The sequence below is a fragment of the Phascolarctos cinereus genome, unplaced genomic scaffold (genome assembly GCF_003287225.1).
Source record: "Phascolarctos cinereus isolate Bilbo 61053 unplaced genomic scaffold, phaCin_HiC Scaffold_726;HRSCAF=1367, whole genome shotgun sequence".
Classification (NCBI taxonomy): Eukaryota; Metazoa; Chordata; class Mammalia; order Diprotodontia; family Phascolarctidae; genus Phascolarctos; species Phascolarctos cinereus.
In genome coordinates this window covers 407494479-407509675 of record NW_027556098.1, presented here as the reverse complement: position 1 = coordinate 407509675, position 15197 = coordinate 407494479, and the positions used below count along the sequence as shown (strand labels likewise).

At 57.9% G+C, this 15197-nt stretch overlaps 2 protein-coding genes across 4 annotated transcripts; both read right to left on the bottom strand.

Moving 5' to 3' along the window:
- Positions 1-1305: 1305 nt before the first annotated feature.
- On the bottom strand, positions 1306-7652 carry DYRK1B (dual specificity tyrosine phosphorylation regulated kinase 1B). Of its 2 annotated transcripts, none has more exons than XM_020978095.2 (11): positions 7418-7652; positions 5653-5823; positions 4831-4950; positions 4552-4740; positions 4141-4288; positions 3751-4037; positions 3501-3647; positions 3251-3391; positions 2641-2959; positions 2240-2346; positions 1306-2092 (listed from the first exon to the last, which is right to left on the bottom strand). In XM_020978095.2, the coding sequence occupies exons 2-11, from the start codon at positions 5713-5715 to the stop codon at positions 1685-1687; spliced, it is 1929 nt and encodes a 642-aa protein (XP_020833754.1). In that variant the 5' UTR covers positions 5716-5823; positions 7418-7652; the 3' UTR covers positions 1306-1684. The 2 variants fall into 2 exon arrangements, with proteins under 2 accessions (XP_020833754.1, XP_020833760.1); XM_020978101.2 differs by lacking the exon at positions 7418-7652 and adding an exon at positions 6633-6790.
- A 271-nt stretch (positions 7653-7923) lies between these two features.
- Positions 7924-12194, bottom strand: FBL (fibrillarin rRNA 2'-O-methyltransferase). 2 transcript variants are annotated; one of them, XM_078145791.1, is made up of 10 exons: positions 12179-12194; positions 11837-11962; positions 10676-10828; positions 10445-10561; positions 10159-10253; positions 9574-9744; positions 9147-9279; positions 8475-8587; positions 8243-8388; positions 7924-8056 (listed from the first exon to the last, which is right to left on the bottom strand). In XM_078145791.1, the coding sequence occupies exons 2-10, from the start codon at positions 11844-11846 to the stop codon at positions 8020-8022; spliced, it is 975 nt and encodes a 324-aa protein (XP_078001917.1). In that variant the 5' UTR covers positions 11847-11962; positions 12179-12194; the 3' UTR covers positions 7924-8019. The 2 variants fall into 2 exon arrangements, with proteins under 2 accessions (XP_078001917.1, XP_020833774.1); XM_020978115.2 differs by lacking the exon at positions 12179-12194 and adding an exon at positions 12067-12082.
- Between the last annotated feature and the right edge of the window lie 3003 nt (positions 12195-15197).

Sequence of the window (15197 nt, the reverse complement as noted above, 5' to 3'; positions counted from 1 at the left end):
ACAGCAGGAAGGGTTCACGCTCAGACCCCTCGCGGCGTGGGCCTGGGTCTCCCCGGTCTGGGCGGGGCGTACTTCCGGCCCAGGGATCTCCCCGGAATCTCCAGGCCCTACTGGGCATGAGCGGGTCTGCCGGGAAGGCCCCAGCGCAGGGAGTGGCCGGCAGCCGGGAGCGAGAACCTGCTCCGTCCATCCCTCCCACCCCACAGACGGGCAGTTGTTCTAGCCAATCCACTGCCTCCCTGAGCCTGCAGCAGCCAATCCCTCTAGCCTCGCTTTTCCCTACCCCCTCCCTTTCCTCTCTGCCCTGGCGATTGGTCAGCTCAGAGAAGGCGGGACATCGACTGGTGGCCCGTATCCTTCGGAGACTCCTAGAGGACGCCGGTAACACCCGGGTCTCGCCCGAGTTGGGCTTCTGATTGGCTGGAGAGCGTCCAGGGCCCGCCCCCGCCACCACTGTCCGTGTGGCCCAAGAAATTCGCTTTCCCCTCTCCCAGTTTGTGCCCTTCCTTGCAAAATGGAACCTCTGCAGCACCCACCCACCCTCCCCCTCGCCCGGATGACAGTGCTTGAGGGAGCGCACGTAAAGCACCACGGCACTCGCAAAGGCCTCTGGGTAGGGACTGCCAATCCAGACCCTGGCCCCACTACAATCATGCGCCTGCCTGCTTCTTGCCTAGACCCCCCTGGGGAGCAGGTGTTCCCCAGTACGGCATTAGATGACAGCAAGTCCCTACGACCCTCTAATCACTATGGAAACCATCACTGGGAGGAACTGACCTTGGAGAAAACTCCACCACCCTCTTCCCCACCTGCATTGGGGGAAAGGAAGAAAAGACCCGGGCACTTACCTGGGATGACGCCCCCCACCCCTCACTGGAGATCACGTTCATTGCAGGCAGTGGACACTGCGGAGAGCCCCCCACCCCGGCTTGTGAGGAAGGTGGGCCAGGCCCCAAGCATGTAGGTCTTGGCCCTGTCCTGCCTGGAGCCACTTTTCTATTTCCACAAGATGCCTGTGGGGCTTGGGGGCCTGCTGGGGTATCAGGCAGGCCCAGCCTGGCTCCCTGTGGGGAGGAGGCACGTTAAGGGATGGATGGATGGGGTTCCCTGGGCATGTCAAGGTCATTCTCTCCCCTCGATCCTTGCAGGACCATGACGTTGGGTAACAAGAGGGCCAAGTCTCCAGGTGACAATGATGACCTGCCACCTCTTCCCCCCTCATTCCCTACGCCTCCCTCTGGGGTTTTAGTGTCTATTTTAGAGAGGGAGTGGCCGAGCGACCAACCCTGCAAAGGAGCTGTCGGGCATGTGAGAAAGCTCTTTACTTGGGTACAGCACAGGGCGCCCCAGACTCCTGCGGATGCCTCCCCAACCCCCCCCCCAGCCCCAGGGTGGAGAGCAGGGGAGTCACCCCAGGGCTGCCAGTCTTTGGTACAATAAATAGAAAACAAAGGGGCCAGCAGGGCCGAGGAGCCAGTCCATGGGGGTACAAGGGGGGCAGGGGTCATACCCCCTCCTCTTCTCGGCCCCAGCCCCCAGTCAGGTCAGTGCAGGTGCCCCCCCCCCCACTGGGTAGCAGCAATTCCAGTTGAGAGGGGAAGAGGGCTGGGGGAGGGAAGGCGTGAGCCCAGGGGCCCCAAGGGGGAAGGGGTATGGCTTCAGGGGGCCCCAGGGGGGCAGGGGATCACGAGCTGGCGGCCGTACTCTGGGGGACACCGCAGAGGCCCAGGTGGGGGCCTAGGGCTGGGTCCTCAGGTGGGGGGATTGGCGGCCGGCCCCCGCCCCTGGGGCCGCCCCCCCCTGTGGTCCGAGTCCGGAAGGCCGAAGTGGCCGGGTGCTGGAGAGGGGGAGCAGGGCGGAGTGGGACACAGTCCTGTGGGGCAGGCGGAGGCAGCAGGGGGCCACCTCCAAGGCTCACGTCCATCTGCTCAGGGGGAGGTGGTGAGGAGGATGAAGAAGAGCCAGCCTGGGCCGGAGGCCGGCCACCGACCCCGTGGAAGGAGGAGGAAGAGGAGGCTGGGGCCGGGCCTGGGGGAGGCTTGTGGGCCACATCTCCCCCTGCCCAAGGGCGCAGCGGCTGGGAAGGTGGGACCTGCCAGGGGAAGAAAGGCACGGGCTACAATCAGTCCAAACAAGGGGCCGCCAGCCTCTAGGAGGAAGGCTCCAACAAGTCCCGAGGGTGCGGAAGGAGCTCCCTCCCCTTCTGTCCTGGAACCTGCCTGACGCCCACGGCCCATACCTGGGGGCTGTGCATCTCACAGTCCGTCACTGGAGGCCCCGGGCCCCCACAGTACCGGTTGCTGTAGCGGTAGCTCCGGTTGTCATTGGACGATCCGCTTGAGCCACCTAAGGTAGGAAACAATAAGCTGGTGAAACATCTCCTCCTCTGACCCTCCAAGAGCCCAAGGGAAGAAGACAGGGACCCTCTGGTTCAAGGTGAGAGACCACAGATTCCCAGGACTTAGAAATGGAATGATCATGACGTTACAGATTCTACATGAGCAGAAGCAAGATTCAGAGAAGAGATCTTCTCCCGCTTCCCATGGGCACAGCTGCCTCTGTGCCAGGCCCAGTCCTGTCTAAGGGGCTAAGTCCTCTCCCCCAGCCCCACTTCGGGGATGGTCCCAGTAGCCTCCGCACCGGAACTGGAGACGGAGCTGGCTGCACTGGAGGAGTGGGAGGCGTCAGGGGCTGGAGAGGGTGAGGTGGAGGTGCTGCTCCCCGAGGGCCCTGTGTTGGTCGCCTCGTCAGCAGTTCGACGGAAGAAACCATGCTGCAGGGCACCCAGGGGGCTGATCCGGGCAGCCGGCTCATACTCCAGCATGCGCAGCACCAGGTCCTGGAAGCGGAGGTAGTCGGCTGTGCTGTGGCCCGGCTCGCCTGCCCGCCGGCCCCCGGGGCCGCCTGTCTGCACACCCAGCACCTCCTGCAGCCGCCGTGTGCCGGGGCCCTGGTATTCCTAGGAGGGAAGAGGGGGGGAATCGTGTGGGAGGTGCAGAGGAATCAGAAGGAAGGGGACCCGCCAAGGAACCCAGGCAGAGCGAGGAGAATGGGAAGAGAATAAATGAAGAATTCCTAACTGTGATGTGACAGCCAGGAAAGACAACTGAGAGAAAGACAGCGAGAAAGGATGGAGGCAGCAAAGACAAGGGGACTGGGGAAGTGACTGCAGAGAAGCCACCTGGGAGAAGGGCCCTTCAGACAGGGTTGGGAGGGCAGCAGCAGGCACGGGAAGAGCGGAGTGGCTCACCTTCCTGAGGTCTTTGCTCCTCCGGAGGGTCCAGCCCCCTCCAGGCAACCGGTCAAAGTACTTCCTAGCTTTGGGGGCCTGTTCCAGCATGGGAGCTGGGGGCAGTCCCAGCACTTCCACGATCCTGTTCATCTGGTCCACCTGAGCCAAAGGGCAGGCCCGGAGCTGTCAGGCTCGCCCCCCTCCACCTGGCGTCCCTGGGCCCCCCCCCCCCAACCCCCCCCCCCCCCCCCCCCGGCTTGAGCCTCACCTCATTAGAGCCGCTGAAGAGGGGCTCTCCCGTGTGCATCTCCACAAGGATGCAGCCCAGAGACCACATGTCGATGGCCAGGTCGTATGGCGTCCCCAGAAGCACCTCGGGGGAGCGGTAGAAGCGGCTCTGGATGTACTGATAGATCTGGGGACAGAGGAGGCTCAGTCAGGGCCTGCCCGCCCCCTGCCCAGATTGAGAGGTGATCCCCCAAGGCTGAATCAGGCCATGGGCCGTGGCCACCGCGTACCCGCTGGCCCAGCTGACAGGAGCTGCCGAAGTCGACGATTTTGATGGCGCTACGCTTGGGGTTGCAGAGCAGGATGTTCTCGGGCTTGAGATCGCAGTGGATGATGCTGAGCTCAGGGGTGGCCAGGAAGAGCAGGGCCGTGCAGAGCTGCTGGGCCAGCTTCCGGGTCAGGTTCAGCGAGACGCCCCGGAAGTGGGTGTTGCGCAGAAGGTCGTACAGATTGTAGGAGAGGAGCTCGAAGACCAGGCACAGATGGTTCCGGAACATGAAGTGGCGTTTCAGATGCACTGGAGGAGAGGGAGCAGGGACAGGCGGTGGCAGCTAGGACCCCGACCTCCAGCCCCCTGCCCTCGCCCACCCGCCTGCCTCACTCCAGGCCTCAGGCCTCACCGATGTAGTACTTCATCTCCGTATCGTGCTGGTTCATCAGCTCAAGCAGCCGCAGCTCGATCTGGGCCTGGTTCAGAAATGCCTTCTTGTTCTTAATGATCTTGATGGCCACCAGCTCCTGGGCCTGGTGGTCATAGGCCTTCACCACCTGGGAGTGACAAGAGGTCCTGGATCAATGGGGATGGACAGGGGTCAGCAGGACTCTGGGCCCCAGGATGGATCCCAAGGGGAAGAGACATGGTCAAGCAACACTCTAGTGTAGGTGTCATTAGATATGACTTGAGGGGTGGCAGAGAGAACCTGGGGGTGCAGAGGACTCAGCATGTGGGGTGTAGGGGAGCAAAGTTCACCTTCTCTTGCTGTCTGCCCAGTGGCCTCCCCCTCCCCCAGGTGTCTCCTCGTGGGCCCCACCTGTCCAAAGGAGCCCTTCCCAATAAGCGAGTCGATCTCATAGCGCTCCAGCCACCGCTCCCCACTTCGCACAATATAGTCGTGGTTGTCGTCATCATAGCCGTGGTTCAGAACCTTTCTCTCTTTCTTTGTGCTCGCGTCCTCTGGGGGTCCCTGCTGGGCCCGACGCTTCTTCTTGGCGTAGTACACCTGGGGAGAAGGGAGCGTTGAGGATGGTAAGGACAGATGTTGGGAGTCGCCCCCAACTCACTCCCAGCTCCTGCCCAGGGCCCGACCCACCTCATTAATGTGCTTGTAGGTCTTGATGAGGTCCACAGAGAGCTTTCGAAGAGGGGCGGAGGTGGCATCCCGAAAGGCCAGCGGGAGCCGTCGCTGTAGCAGCCTGACATCTGGCACCACCTGAGATGGGCAAAGACACAGAAAGGGCCAGGCCCTTCAACCCCTGACCTCTCTTTCCCTCTCTCCTACACTCACAGATCCATCGTCCTACAGCACAACCTTGTGCTGTAGTAGGACGGCCACTACCCCCATTTTATAAAAGGGGAAACTGAAGCTCTCAGTGACTTTTTCAAGATCACACAGCTGACCAGCACCAAGAGTCAGCCAGTTCTCAGTCCAGCTCTTTGCACCTCCCCGCCCCAGTTTGCCTCTTAACCTTTAACCTTGAACCATTTTCCCAAAGACCCTGGGGTATCTGATGGCTGAAGCTGAGGCAGGGACTTTGATAATGTGAAAGGGCGCTGGATTTGGATGGAGCCTGAGGACCTGGGCCCAAATCCCAGCTCAGCCACTTCCTTCCAGTATGACCCCGGACAGCCTCAGCTGCCTCATCTGTAAAATGAGCAGGAGATGACCTCGAAGGTTCCGGTCAGTTCTAAGTCTGTGATTCTCAGATCCCAAACTAGGAGCTCCTTTTTCTGATACAGATCCTTCAACTCTCCACCTACACTTTCTAGAGCTTTCAGCTCACAGATGATTCAACACCAGACCCTTCAACCTCCCATTCTTCCCTAAGGCTTGTCCTCTTGTTCCCCAAGAACCTGGATCCAGGAGTCGGGCCCTTGGTCCCAACGTTTCACCAAAAGCCAGATTAAGCGCTACCTGTGTATGCTCCTGGGGGGCTGGAAAGCCGGAGAAAGGACCATGGCTGGGAGGGGCGGCCATGTCCGGCTCAGAGGACCGAAGGGAAGCAAGGCCCGGAGCAGGAGCCCGGCTGGGGGGGCGACTTCTCGCATCCTGCACCACAGCTGCTGCCACCAGCACCTCCGGGACCTAGAGGGAGGGAGTAGAGAAGATGGGATGTGGGGGACGGGGCACTGAGGAAGGGAGGGGGGTAGGCCAGAAGAGTGTCAGGGAGACAGGACAAACAGAAAAGAGCAAAGGCAGCTAAAGAGGGACAGGGTAAGAAAGGGCAGTGCAACAATGAACGGCCGGAGCACAGCAGGTCAGGGGCCTGTGACAGCCCTTCCCCCACTCCCCCAACAGAGTGGAGGCTGGAACTCTCCCAACCTCCAACCCACTCCTCGCCAGCTGATAGCCACTCTCCGTGGGGAGGGGGGAGCATAAAGGGAAGGCATTTGGGCATGGGGGGAGGTCTCATCAGACACTAGGGAGTCCCCCTGCAGTCGCCCCCACTCTGCACCCCTCCTCTCATACCCACGCTGGGGGGCTGTCGGGAGCCACGGGCAGGTGGCCGGCGGGGTCCCCAGTCTGGCAGTCGGGCAGTCAGCATCTCGGGCACGGGGGTGGGAGCCCAGAGGGGACACGGAGGTGGAGGGGTGACCCGTCTGAGGGCTGCGTGCCGAGCACGCTAGGCCCGGGAGGCGCCCCCAGCCCCTGCCCTGCCCTGTCCTGTCCCGTCCGCTGGGTGACAGCAGCAGCCGCTGGGAGGGGGGAGGGGGGTCAGCCGAGGTTGCCTGGAGGGGGGGAGCTGAGCAGGTGGAAGGGGGGAGAGGAGGAGGGGGGAAGAGGGGAAGGGAGGGAGGAGGGGGTTAACCCTACAGCTGCTGGGCTGGGCCTGGGAACAGCCTCCCCCCCAACTTCCAGCCCGGCCTGTCTGCTAATGAACCCTGGGCTCGCACCGGGGGCCAGAGAAGCCTCTCCTCCGACGCCCATAGCACCCCACCAGCTCAGCTCGGCCCGGCCCAGCCCGACCCGGGCCCCCCCTCCCCTAGCCCTCCCTGGCGGGGGAGGGGGAAGGAGGTGCTGAGCTAGAGGGGCGCCCGCTCCGGCTCCCGCCCCGCCCCGCCTCCCGCCTCCCGGGCTCGGGCTCCCGCTCCCCGCGGCGCGCACGAGGCGGCTGCAACATGACCCCTGCCATGGCAACAGGCCTGCCATTGGCCCGAAGGGCTCGGCGCGCCGGCCAATGGCGGGGAGCCGGCCCGCTGTTGCCAAGCGACCGCGATGCGGCGGGTGGGGGCCCGCGCCGGCTCTTGCCCAAACAAAGAGCGGGAGAGAGAGGGGAACGGGGGGGAGGGGGCCTGAGAGGCCGCGGCTCCGCCCCCGGCCCGGCTGCCCGGCTCCGCCCCGGCCCGCGCCGCGCTCCCCGGGGGCCGGCCCCTTCCAGGAACCCGGCTATAAATAGCGGCCCCGCCCCCTCCCCTCCCCTCCCCCCGACACCTGGTCCGGCCCGGCGCCCCTCCCCCACCCCGCCGGGCCCCGGGACAGCGCGCGCCCCCGCTCCGCCCCACCCCGCCGCCCAGGGAGGGGCAACCGTAACGGGTGTCCCGAGCTCCCCCCCAACTCCCGGGGCTAACGTTCGGCGCGGGGGTGAAGGGCGGCGCGCCTGAGGACTGACGGGCTGGCGCGGACGGGCACGCGCCCCCTCCCCTCTTCCAGCCCCGGCGGGCGCGCGCGCGGCCGTTACCTGTGGGCGGGGGTGCCGGGTCGTAGGGGGAGGGGCGGAGCGGAACGCGCGAGGCAGGCGGCGGCGTCTCAGCGCCCCGGGCTCATCCCCGCGCGGGAACGCTGGCAGAGGCGGCGCGGGCGGGCGACTCCAGTCAGATCGACAGCGGCCCGGGGTCCCCAATTACCCAGTAATGCAACCAGCAAAATGGCGACCACAACAAACCGGCCCCCCCGGCCCGGACTCCGCCTCCTGCCCCCTCCCATCCTCCCTCGACACGTGACGCAGGCACCGAGCTGCCTCCCCATGCGCCTGCGCTAGGTGTAGAAAAGACATGCGCGACACCCAACTTAGGTCCCGCCCAGGGCGCACAGAAGGCAGCAAGACGAAGCATGCGTCGCAGAGGTCGACGCCCGACCTCTCCGGGTAACCACAGGGCGAGCATCAGTGGCTCGCCTCAGCGCGCAGGCGCGAAGCTTCCTTCCTTCCACCCCGCCCCTTAACCCTTTGAAAATCCAGGAGTCACATGGGGTCACACCTTTTAATAGAAAATACAAAGATCTGACACAAAACAGCTAGAGTAGAAAAGGAGGGGGACTGGGAGGGGACGGCAGAGGCCACAGCTACTTGGCAGCCACTTCTTTCTGCTTGGGGGGCGGCCTGTGGGGAGAAAGGAGACCTCAGAACCCAGGCAGCACCTGGACATCCCCCCCCCACCAACCCCAGCCCACGGGACCCCCCTCCCTCCGGCCAATGAAGCCCCTGCTGTGCCCAGGGACCTCCCCTCACCTCCAATGACACTCCCCCCCCCCACCCCGGGTCAATGGGGTCCCTCCCAAGGCTCACCTGTACACACCCACCACTACTGCGTGATCACGCTCATATGGCTCCAAGGTGAGTTGTTCCTGCGGCTTCATGTTTTCCTGCTGCATTTTCTTGACTTCCGAGGCAAACACAGCTTCAGGAGAGGCTGTGGAGTCTATGCAGTTGGCCTGGAAGAGGTGGTGGTCATGAGAAGGAAACCAACCTCTGCCCAGACCCAGGGCCCTCCTCCCCGAATCTGGCTGGGGCACTTTACCTTAATGGAGATCACAAAGTGTCCACCGTTGCGCAGGAAGTTGTGGGCATTGAGAGCCACGATTCGGGACTGGTCTGGCTGGGCCACATCAGCAAAAATCACATCCACCATCCCTGGAGGCAGAGGAAGGAAGGCCACCAGACACGGTCAGCCCAGAGAACCGTCAGGCTCTTCCCTGGATCCCATTTCATCTTCTACCCCTCCACCCCACCCTGCAGACTGCCAATCCGATCTCATGGGATGGCTCTGAACACCTCATTCCCTGGCTCAGCCCCATGGACCACAGGATTTTAAAGGCCAAACTCTGAGGTCAGTGCCTCCCAGAAATTAAAGTCCCACTCCCTTCTAACAAATAACAGCATTTACACAGTGCTTTGCAAGGTTTGCAAAATGCTTGACAAATATATTTTTTAATCCTTACAACAATCCTAGGAAGAAGGCGCTCCTATTTTTGCAGATGAGGAAATCAAGGCCCCTGCAGATTAAGTGACTTGCGCAAGGCAACACAGCTAGTCAATGTCCAAGGTGGGATTTGAACTCAGGACCTTCCAGCCCCAACTTGGTTGACTTCTCTAGCCACAGGGCAGATCACTGCTGCCCCTACTCTCAGCTTCCCTGGCCTATGGCTTCGTGTGCGCTGCCTACAGAAGCAGGGATGACCTGGGCCCTCACCGATGAGCATTCGGTATTTGTGGGGGTGTCGTGCATCCTCGATGACGGGAATGATGTTCGTCCTCTTCTTGGCCACATTGATGAGGTCTCGGCCAGATCGATGAGAAAACTCGACAGCATAGACCAGACCTTCCTGAGCGGCAGAGGAGAACTCACTGTCCCCACCTGTCACATGACCAAGAACCTACCACCAAGCTTTTCACGCCAAGACCCAGAGGACCTGCTCGACAGCTGCCTGGAACAGACCTAGGGAGTGGCAGGGGCCAACCCCCTCTGTTCAGAGTCCGTGGGCAGCGGGAGAATCTTGTTCATGTACCCCACAACCAGCTCTTTGGGTTTTGTATCTAGGCAGTTAGAAACTAGGAGCAGGCCCTCCCCATTCCCATTCTAACATTTCCAAGAGTGGGGAACGTTCCCCCAGACTCACGGGGCCCACGATGTCTGAGACGTGGGAGACGGTAGTGCCTGACGCTGCTCCCAAGTAGAGGACTTTGGCCCCAGGTCGGATGTGGATCTGATCTACTCCACCCAGGATGGCTGCAGCCAGCTTGGATCGGAAGGGGTTCCAAGCACGGTACTCCAACTTCGCCTCACCATCCTGAAGGGGTGGAGAAAAGCAAGAGTCAGCCCTTCTGAATCTGCCGTCTCCTACACCTCACTCCCTTTCCCAACATAATCTGGGATTGACACTGGTGACACTCCATCTCCCAACTCGGGATTTTCACTGGCTGACATGTTTCCCCAGGCCTGGAAGACTCGTCCTGCCTATCTGTTTTCTACCTGCCCTGGCTTCCTTCAAGCCCCACCTGAAATCCCATTTTTTACAAGAATCCTTTCTCAATGCCCCTCCATACTGTCTCTCTCAAGGATTCTCTCTTAATTTATTCTGTTTATTGTTATGCACGTCAGCACTGCCAGGCTATGTGTTCTGTGAGCATGGACTCAGTAAATGCTTGATGACTGAATGAGAACCTGGACACAGCTCCATCCCACCATAAGCTCCTGTCCTCACCTCCACAGTGATTCTCTTCTCACCGTAGACTGACTCTCCAGGTACCATGTTTTTTGTGACCAGAGCATCTTCCTTTCCTCGACAAATAAAAACTCCTGAAAAAAAAAAAATAAAGAGCCAGTGTGACCCGTGCGCACCACCCCCTACCCCAACCTTGTTCTCTCTCAGGCATCCCCTATGTCTGAAATGATGAAAACTGGTAACAGAGAAGGCAGAACTGCACACTGGTTATTTTGCTGCTGTTTTCTTTGCTAAGAAAAATGGCTGTGGACATGTCCTTACTCACCCTCATGTCGATGAGGCTCTACAGTGACCTTTTTTCCTCCTTGGAAACCTCCTCTACCACCCCGACCTCGTCCTCGGGGAGTGCCTCTGCCCCGACCACCAGGTGATTGGAACCCTCCTGCAAGAGGCAAAGATTTCTTGCTGACTGGACAAGCCCAACGTAGATACCTAAGGAACTGTTCTTTCCCTCCAACCCCAGGTCAGCCCCGTGAGTCCAGAAACCTTAACTCACCTCGTCCACCTCCTCGTCCACCACGATCTCCAAAGCCACCACGGCCACGTCCCCCAAAACCTCCTCGTCCCCCAAAGCCTCCTCGGCCCCCTCGGTCACCACCTCTTCCACGCCCTCCGAATCCACCCCGACCCCCCCCTCGGGGGCTGAATCCTGTAGACCAAAAAAAAAAAAGTTAGCCTGAGGCTGAAGATTCTGGTGAAGACTCTGCCTTCCCCCTACCAGCTCACCTGGATACCAGATAACGGAGGAACAAGAACCTGGAAGTTCATGCTTATGTGAATGGGAGAAGAGAAAAAAGTCCTACAACACGGGAGACCCCTTTCTCACCTCCAAAACTGCTGTCAGTAAATCTGGGAGATGAGAAAGAAATATCCACAACCCCCCACCACCAAGGAACCCTAGAGGGCCACAAATCCTGAAAGGAAACTGAGGTCCAGGAGAACATTGCACACCTGTGCCTGGGGGGATGGGGAGAAGGCTTCCAAGGATGCAGGCTGGTCCACAGAGCAGACCCTCCCTCCATCCCCACTAGGGCTCCCAAACCTGGAGAGAAAAGCTCCAAGGAAGGAGGCGTCTGTGTGTTTGTGGAGTCAGGAGAAAGACTTCTAACATGGGGACCCAGGCCCACGACCACCCCTCGCGGCAGCAAACTAAGGCCCAGCCAAATGAGGGGCCAGCTCCATCTTCTGCCTTCGAGGGGGTCAGGACACCCCACCTCCTTCGGGGCCCCCGGTCAGACAGGCCCCCCCAAATCCAGTCCTGGGGCTCGTAAAAGCTGAGGTCCTCCAAAGCAGTGGGGAGAACGTCAGACTCAGCGAGACCCGGGTTCAAATCCTGCCCCAGACCCTTCCTAGCCGTGTAACCCCAGGCAACTCACGTCACGGCCGCATGCCTCAGTTTCGTCGCCTGTAAAACGGGGATGATAACGGAGCTGATTACCAGCCCCCCTCCCCCCGGGGTGGGGATGAGGATGTGAACAGGAGATAACGTGGGAAGCGCTACGGAAGTGCGGGCGAGCGGCCATGGCTCGTTACTGCGGTCGGTGTCACCACCCGCCCCCCTGCTACAGACAGGGGGAGGGAAGGCAAGAGTCCTGGCCGGGACCCCAGGCCAGGGTCCCGGGCTCGCCAATCCTCCCCGGCCCGGCCCGGCGCTCACCTGGCTTCATGGCACGCGGCTCGCTCTGCGGAGGAAGCGGAAGCAGCGGCGGGATCGGCCCGTACGGTGGCCGCCAGCGGACACGCTGCTCCCACGCGCCACCGGGTCTCCAACACCCCCGACCGCCTACAAGGGAGGCAAGAGAGGATTGGAGTGCGCCGGGGCCAGGTGTACGTACGCAAGCACGCACGCACGTAGCACGCACACACCAGCACGCACGCAGTACGCACGCAAGCAGGAACGCTAGAGCTCCCGAGGCTGGTCTTCCCTCGCCTGCGCAGTCTAGGTTTACCCAATACCCTCTCCCTTGTCCCCTCCTCCCCTGTTTTCCTACTACGTCACCTCGCAGGGGACCGTGGAATCCTGGGAAAGGTAGTCCCACGAAATCCTAGGCCGCGGCCGCAGCATTTTCCGGGGTCAAGAAGCGGGGAAAGGGAAAAAGGCGGGGCAGGACGCGTATGGAGTCGGTCTGATGGGAGGTGTAGTTTTGAATAGAGGCTCTTTCCACACATGCGCTCACCACTAGGGGAAAAGGGAATCAAGTCTGTTTCCTAGGAGACTTCTTGAATGGGTCCGGAAGTGGCTCGTGGCTCGTGGCCCCGTGAAAGTGGAGGCCGCCTACTGCCGCAGTGCTTGGGGAGGCCGCAAGGTGGCGGTTTCGCTCGCTACCTGCCTCAGTTCTTCCTCCCCTTGATTCAGTTAAATTCCATTGTTCTTGTATTAAGTGACTACTGAGCACCAGGCATTGTGCTACGCCCTGGGGAGAGAAAGACAAAATAGAGGCAGGCCCTGCCCTCCAGGAGCTTACTTTCTGCTCACCCTCAGCTGGACGATGGTGCAACCCCCTGTGTCTGCCCATCCCGAGTGATTTGTGGCCAGATCCAGCAAGTCTGCTTCGAGGGAGTCCACCCAAAGTCTTGGGGAACCTTCCGGTTCTCTTGAGCACGCAGCTGAACCAGCCCCACTTCATTTTGTCTTGGATGAAATCCCAGTGGAACATTAGGAACTATTTCACGTGTGCCCATGTGGGACAGGTGTTTGACAGTTGGGCGGTCATTATGCAGTCCAGAACAGCTCACTAACTACTTTCCTCCCTCTAGAGAAAGGTGATATGTCTCATATGAATTATCCAGCTGGGGAGTTAATCTGAATTGCCTTCCTAGTGGCCTCCCGAAGCCATCAGGCACGTGGTGAGATCCACTTCTGAAAGGCGTTAGTGTTCTCTGCAGGCCACCAGAGGGCTCTAGACCTGCAACTATCTATGGCTCTAAAGGGTCCAAATGGGGCCCGCTGCCTTGGGCTCTGGCATTGAGGCTGGGCATTATCTAGGACAGCTGTCTTCAAACTTTTGGATCCGTGACTCTTTTACACTATTGAAAATTATTGAGCACTCCAAAGAACGCTGGTTGATTTGTTTCAGATCCATCTATGTTTCCCATGTTATTAATTTGAACTGATAAATGTTTAAAATATGTATTAATTAAAAAATAAGTCGATAAACATTTATTAAGATCCTACTATGTGCTAGCCACTTTACTAAGCGCTGGGGATACCTAGGCAAAAGACAGTCCCTGCCTTCAAGGAGCTCACAGTGTAATGGGGGAGAGGGCCCACAAAAAGAAGCTGAAAGGTAGGGGGAGGGGACAGGTACCTGGTGTCAAGTATGATGAAGTCCAGAGAAGTGCAGTGATAAACCCATTACGTGTTATCAAAAATAATATTTTTATGGAAAATAATTATTTTCCCAAAAAATGTAGGGAGAAGGGTGGTGTTGTTTTACACATTACCCCCCCCCCAATTAATGTCTGGCTTAATAGAAGACAGCTGTATTCTAGTATCAGCTACATTCAGTCTGTTTTGATATTTCATTTTGGTTGAAGTATGTGGAGAAAATTTGGCTCCACCCCAGATATGTAGTTGGAAAAGGGACAGATTTTTGAATAGGCAAATAACATCTTAATATTGTTATAAAAATAGTTTTGACTTCACAGATCCTTTGAAAAGGGTCTTGGGTAGTCTTGAGGAGTCTGAAGGCCATATTTTGAGAACCACTGACCTAGGGGATGAAATGAGATCTTATTCAACACATCAAAAAAAATACATTTATAGAGTGCCAACTCCATAGCTGGACTGTCTCTGGTTATGATTCCTCTACCCCTGAAACTCCCATTCACAGGACTGAGTCATTCTATGTACCATGATCATCTAATTTATTGAACATGTCAAAAATGGAAGGAAAAAATTAAATTTCTATATATAGTACTGGGTTTGGAATCAGCAACACTAATCTTCATGAGTTCAAATCTAGCCTCAGGCACTTACTAGCTGTGTGACCCTGGGCCAGTCACTTAACCCTGTTTGTCTCAGTTTCCTTATCTGTAAAAGGAGCTGGAAAAGGAAATGTCAAACCACCCTAGTATCTTTGCCAAGGAAATACCCCCAAAAAAGGAGTTATGAGAAGTTGGACATGACTGAAACAACTCAACGACAATGACAAATACTGGTGTGGTCAACATGCTTCATGATTTATGTTTGGGGAGCTGCGAACACTGGGAGGGATAGTAACTGGCATGCTACATCTATGTGCTATATATATGTATATATATATATATACACACACACGTATATGTGTATATACATATATATGTATATACACATATACGTGTGTATATACACACATATCTATTTATATACATACATATATATGCATATGCATATATACATATACATACACATGCATATACGCATATACATATATGAATATACGTACACACACATATATACGGAGAGACAGAGGTTCAGGAACTTAGTCAAAAATTGCCAGGATTTGATCCTGCTTGAGGTCATCTGAGCTAAATAAGATAGAATCTTTTAAAAAACATTTAATTTTTACTCCTTACCATCTCCTCACCAAATTTAAAAAGAAAGAAAAACTCTTGTAACAAATGTGCACAGTTAAGCAAACCAAATTCCCACATTGGCCGTGTTGAACAATATATACCGTATCTCATTCTGCATTTTGAATCCGTCACCTCGGTCAGGGGTAGGTAGCCTATTTCATCATCAGCCCTCAAGAATTGTCATTGGTCATTGCCTTAATGATGAGAGTAACGTGAGAGACTTAGGGCTTATTATATCTTATGAATGTAGCCTGAGCCCCAAAGCCTACTGGCATGCGACCCTCTCCTCACTGGGGAAAATGAATGTGCTGTACTTAGGTGAGGGGCAGGGTGGAGCTGGTGAGATCTAGAGGGAAGAGAGCTCCAGTCTTCAGTCTCTTTGGGTTCCGGCTTCTACCTCTGAAAAAGATGAGTCATTCTAACCTCTCTTCAAGTAGCTGAAGGGAGAGAAAGACTCTGGG

What these genes read in the sequence shown, in the direction of transcription:
- FBL (XM_078145791.1), bottom strand. An exon ending in AGAAGAGAATCACTGTGGAG is followed by an intron (nt 9,745 to 10,158) that starts GTGAGGACAGGA and finishes CCACCCCTTCAG; the next exon opens with GATGGTGAGGCGAAGTTGGA. An exon ending in CAAATACCGAATGCTCATCG is followed by an intron (nt 8,588 to 9,146) that starts GTGAGGGCCCAG and finishes CTCTGCCTCCAG; the next exon opens with GGATGGTGGATGTGATTTTT.
- DYRK1B (XM_020978095.2), bottom strand. Translation starts at nt 5,715, where the DNA reads ATGGCCGCCCCTCCCAGCCATGGTCCTTTCTCCGGCTTTCCAGCCCCC. An exon ending in CCCCCCAGGAGCATACACAG is followed by an intron (nt 4,951 to 5,652) that starts GTAGCGCTTAAT and finishes TGCCCATCTCAG; the next exon opens with GTGGTGCCAGATGTCAGGCT. An exon ending in GGAAGGGCTCCTTTGGACAG is followed by an intron (nt 4,289 to 4,551) that starts GTGGGGCCCACG and finishes TGTCACTCCCAG; the next exon opens with GTGGTGAAGGCCTATGACCA.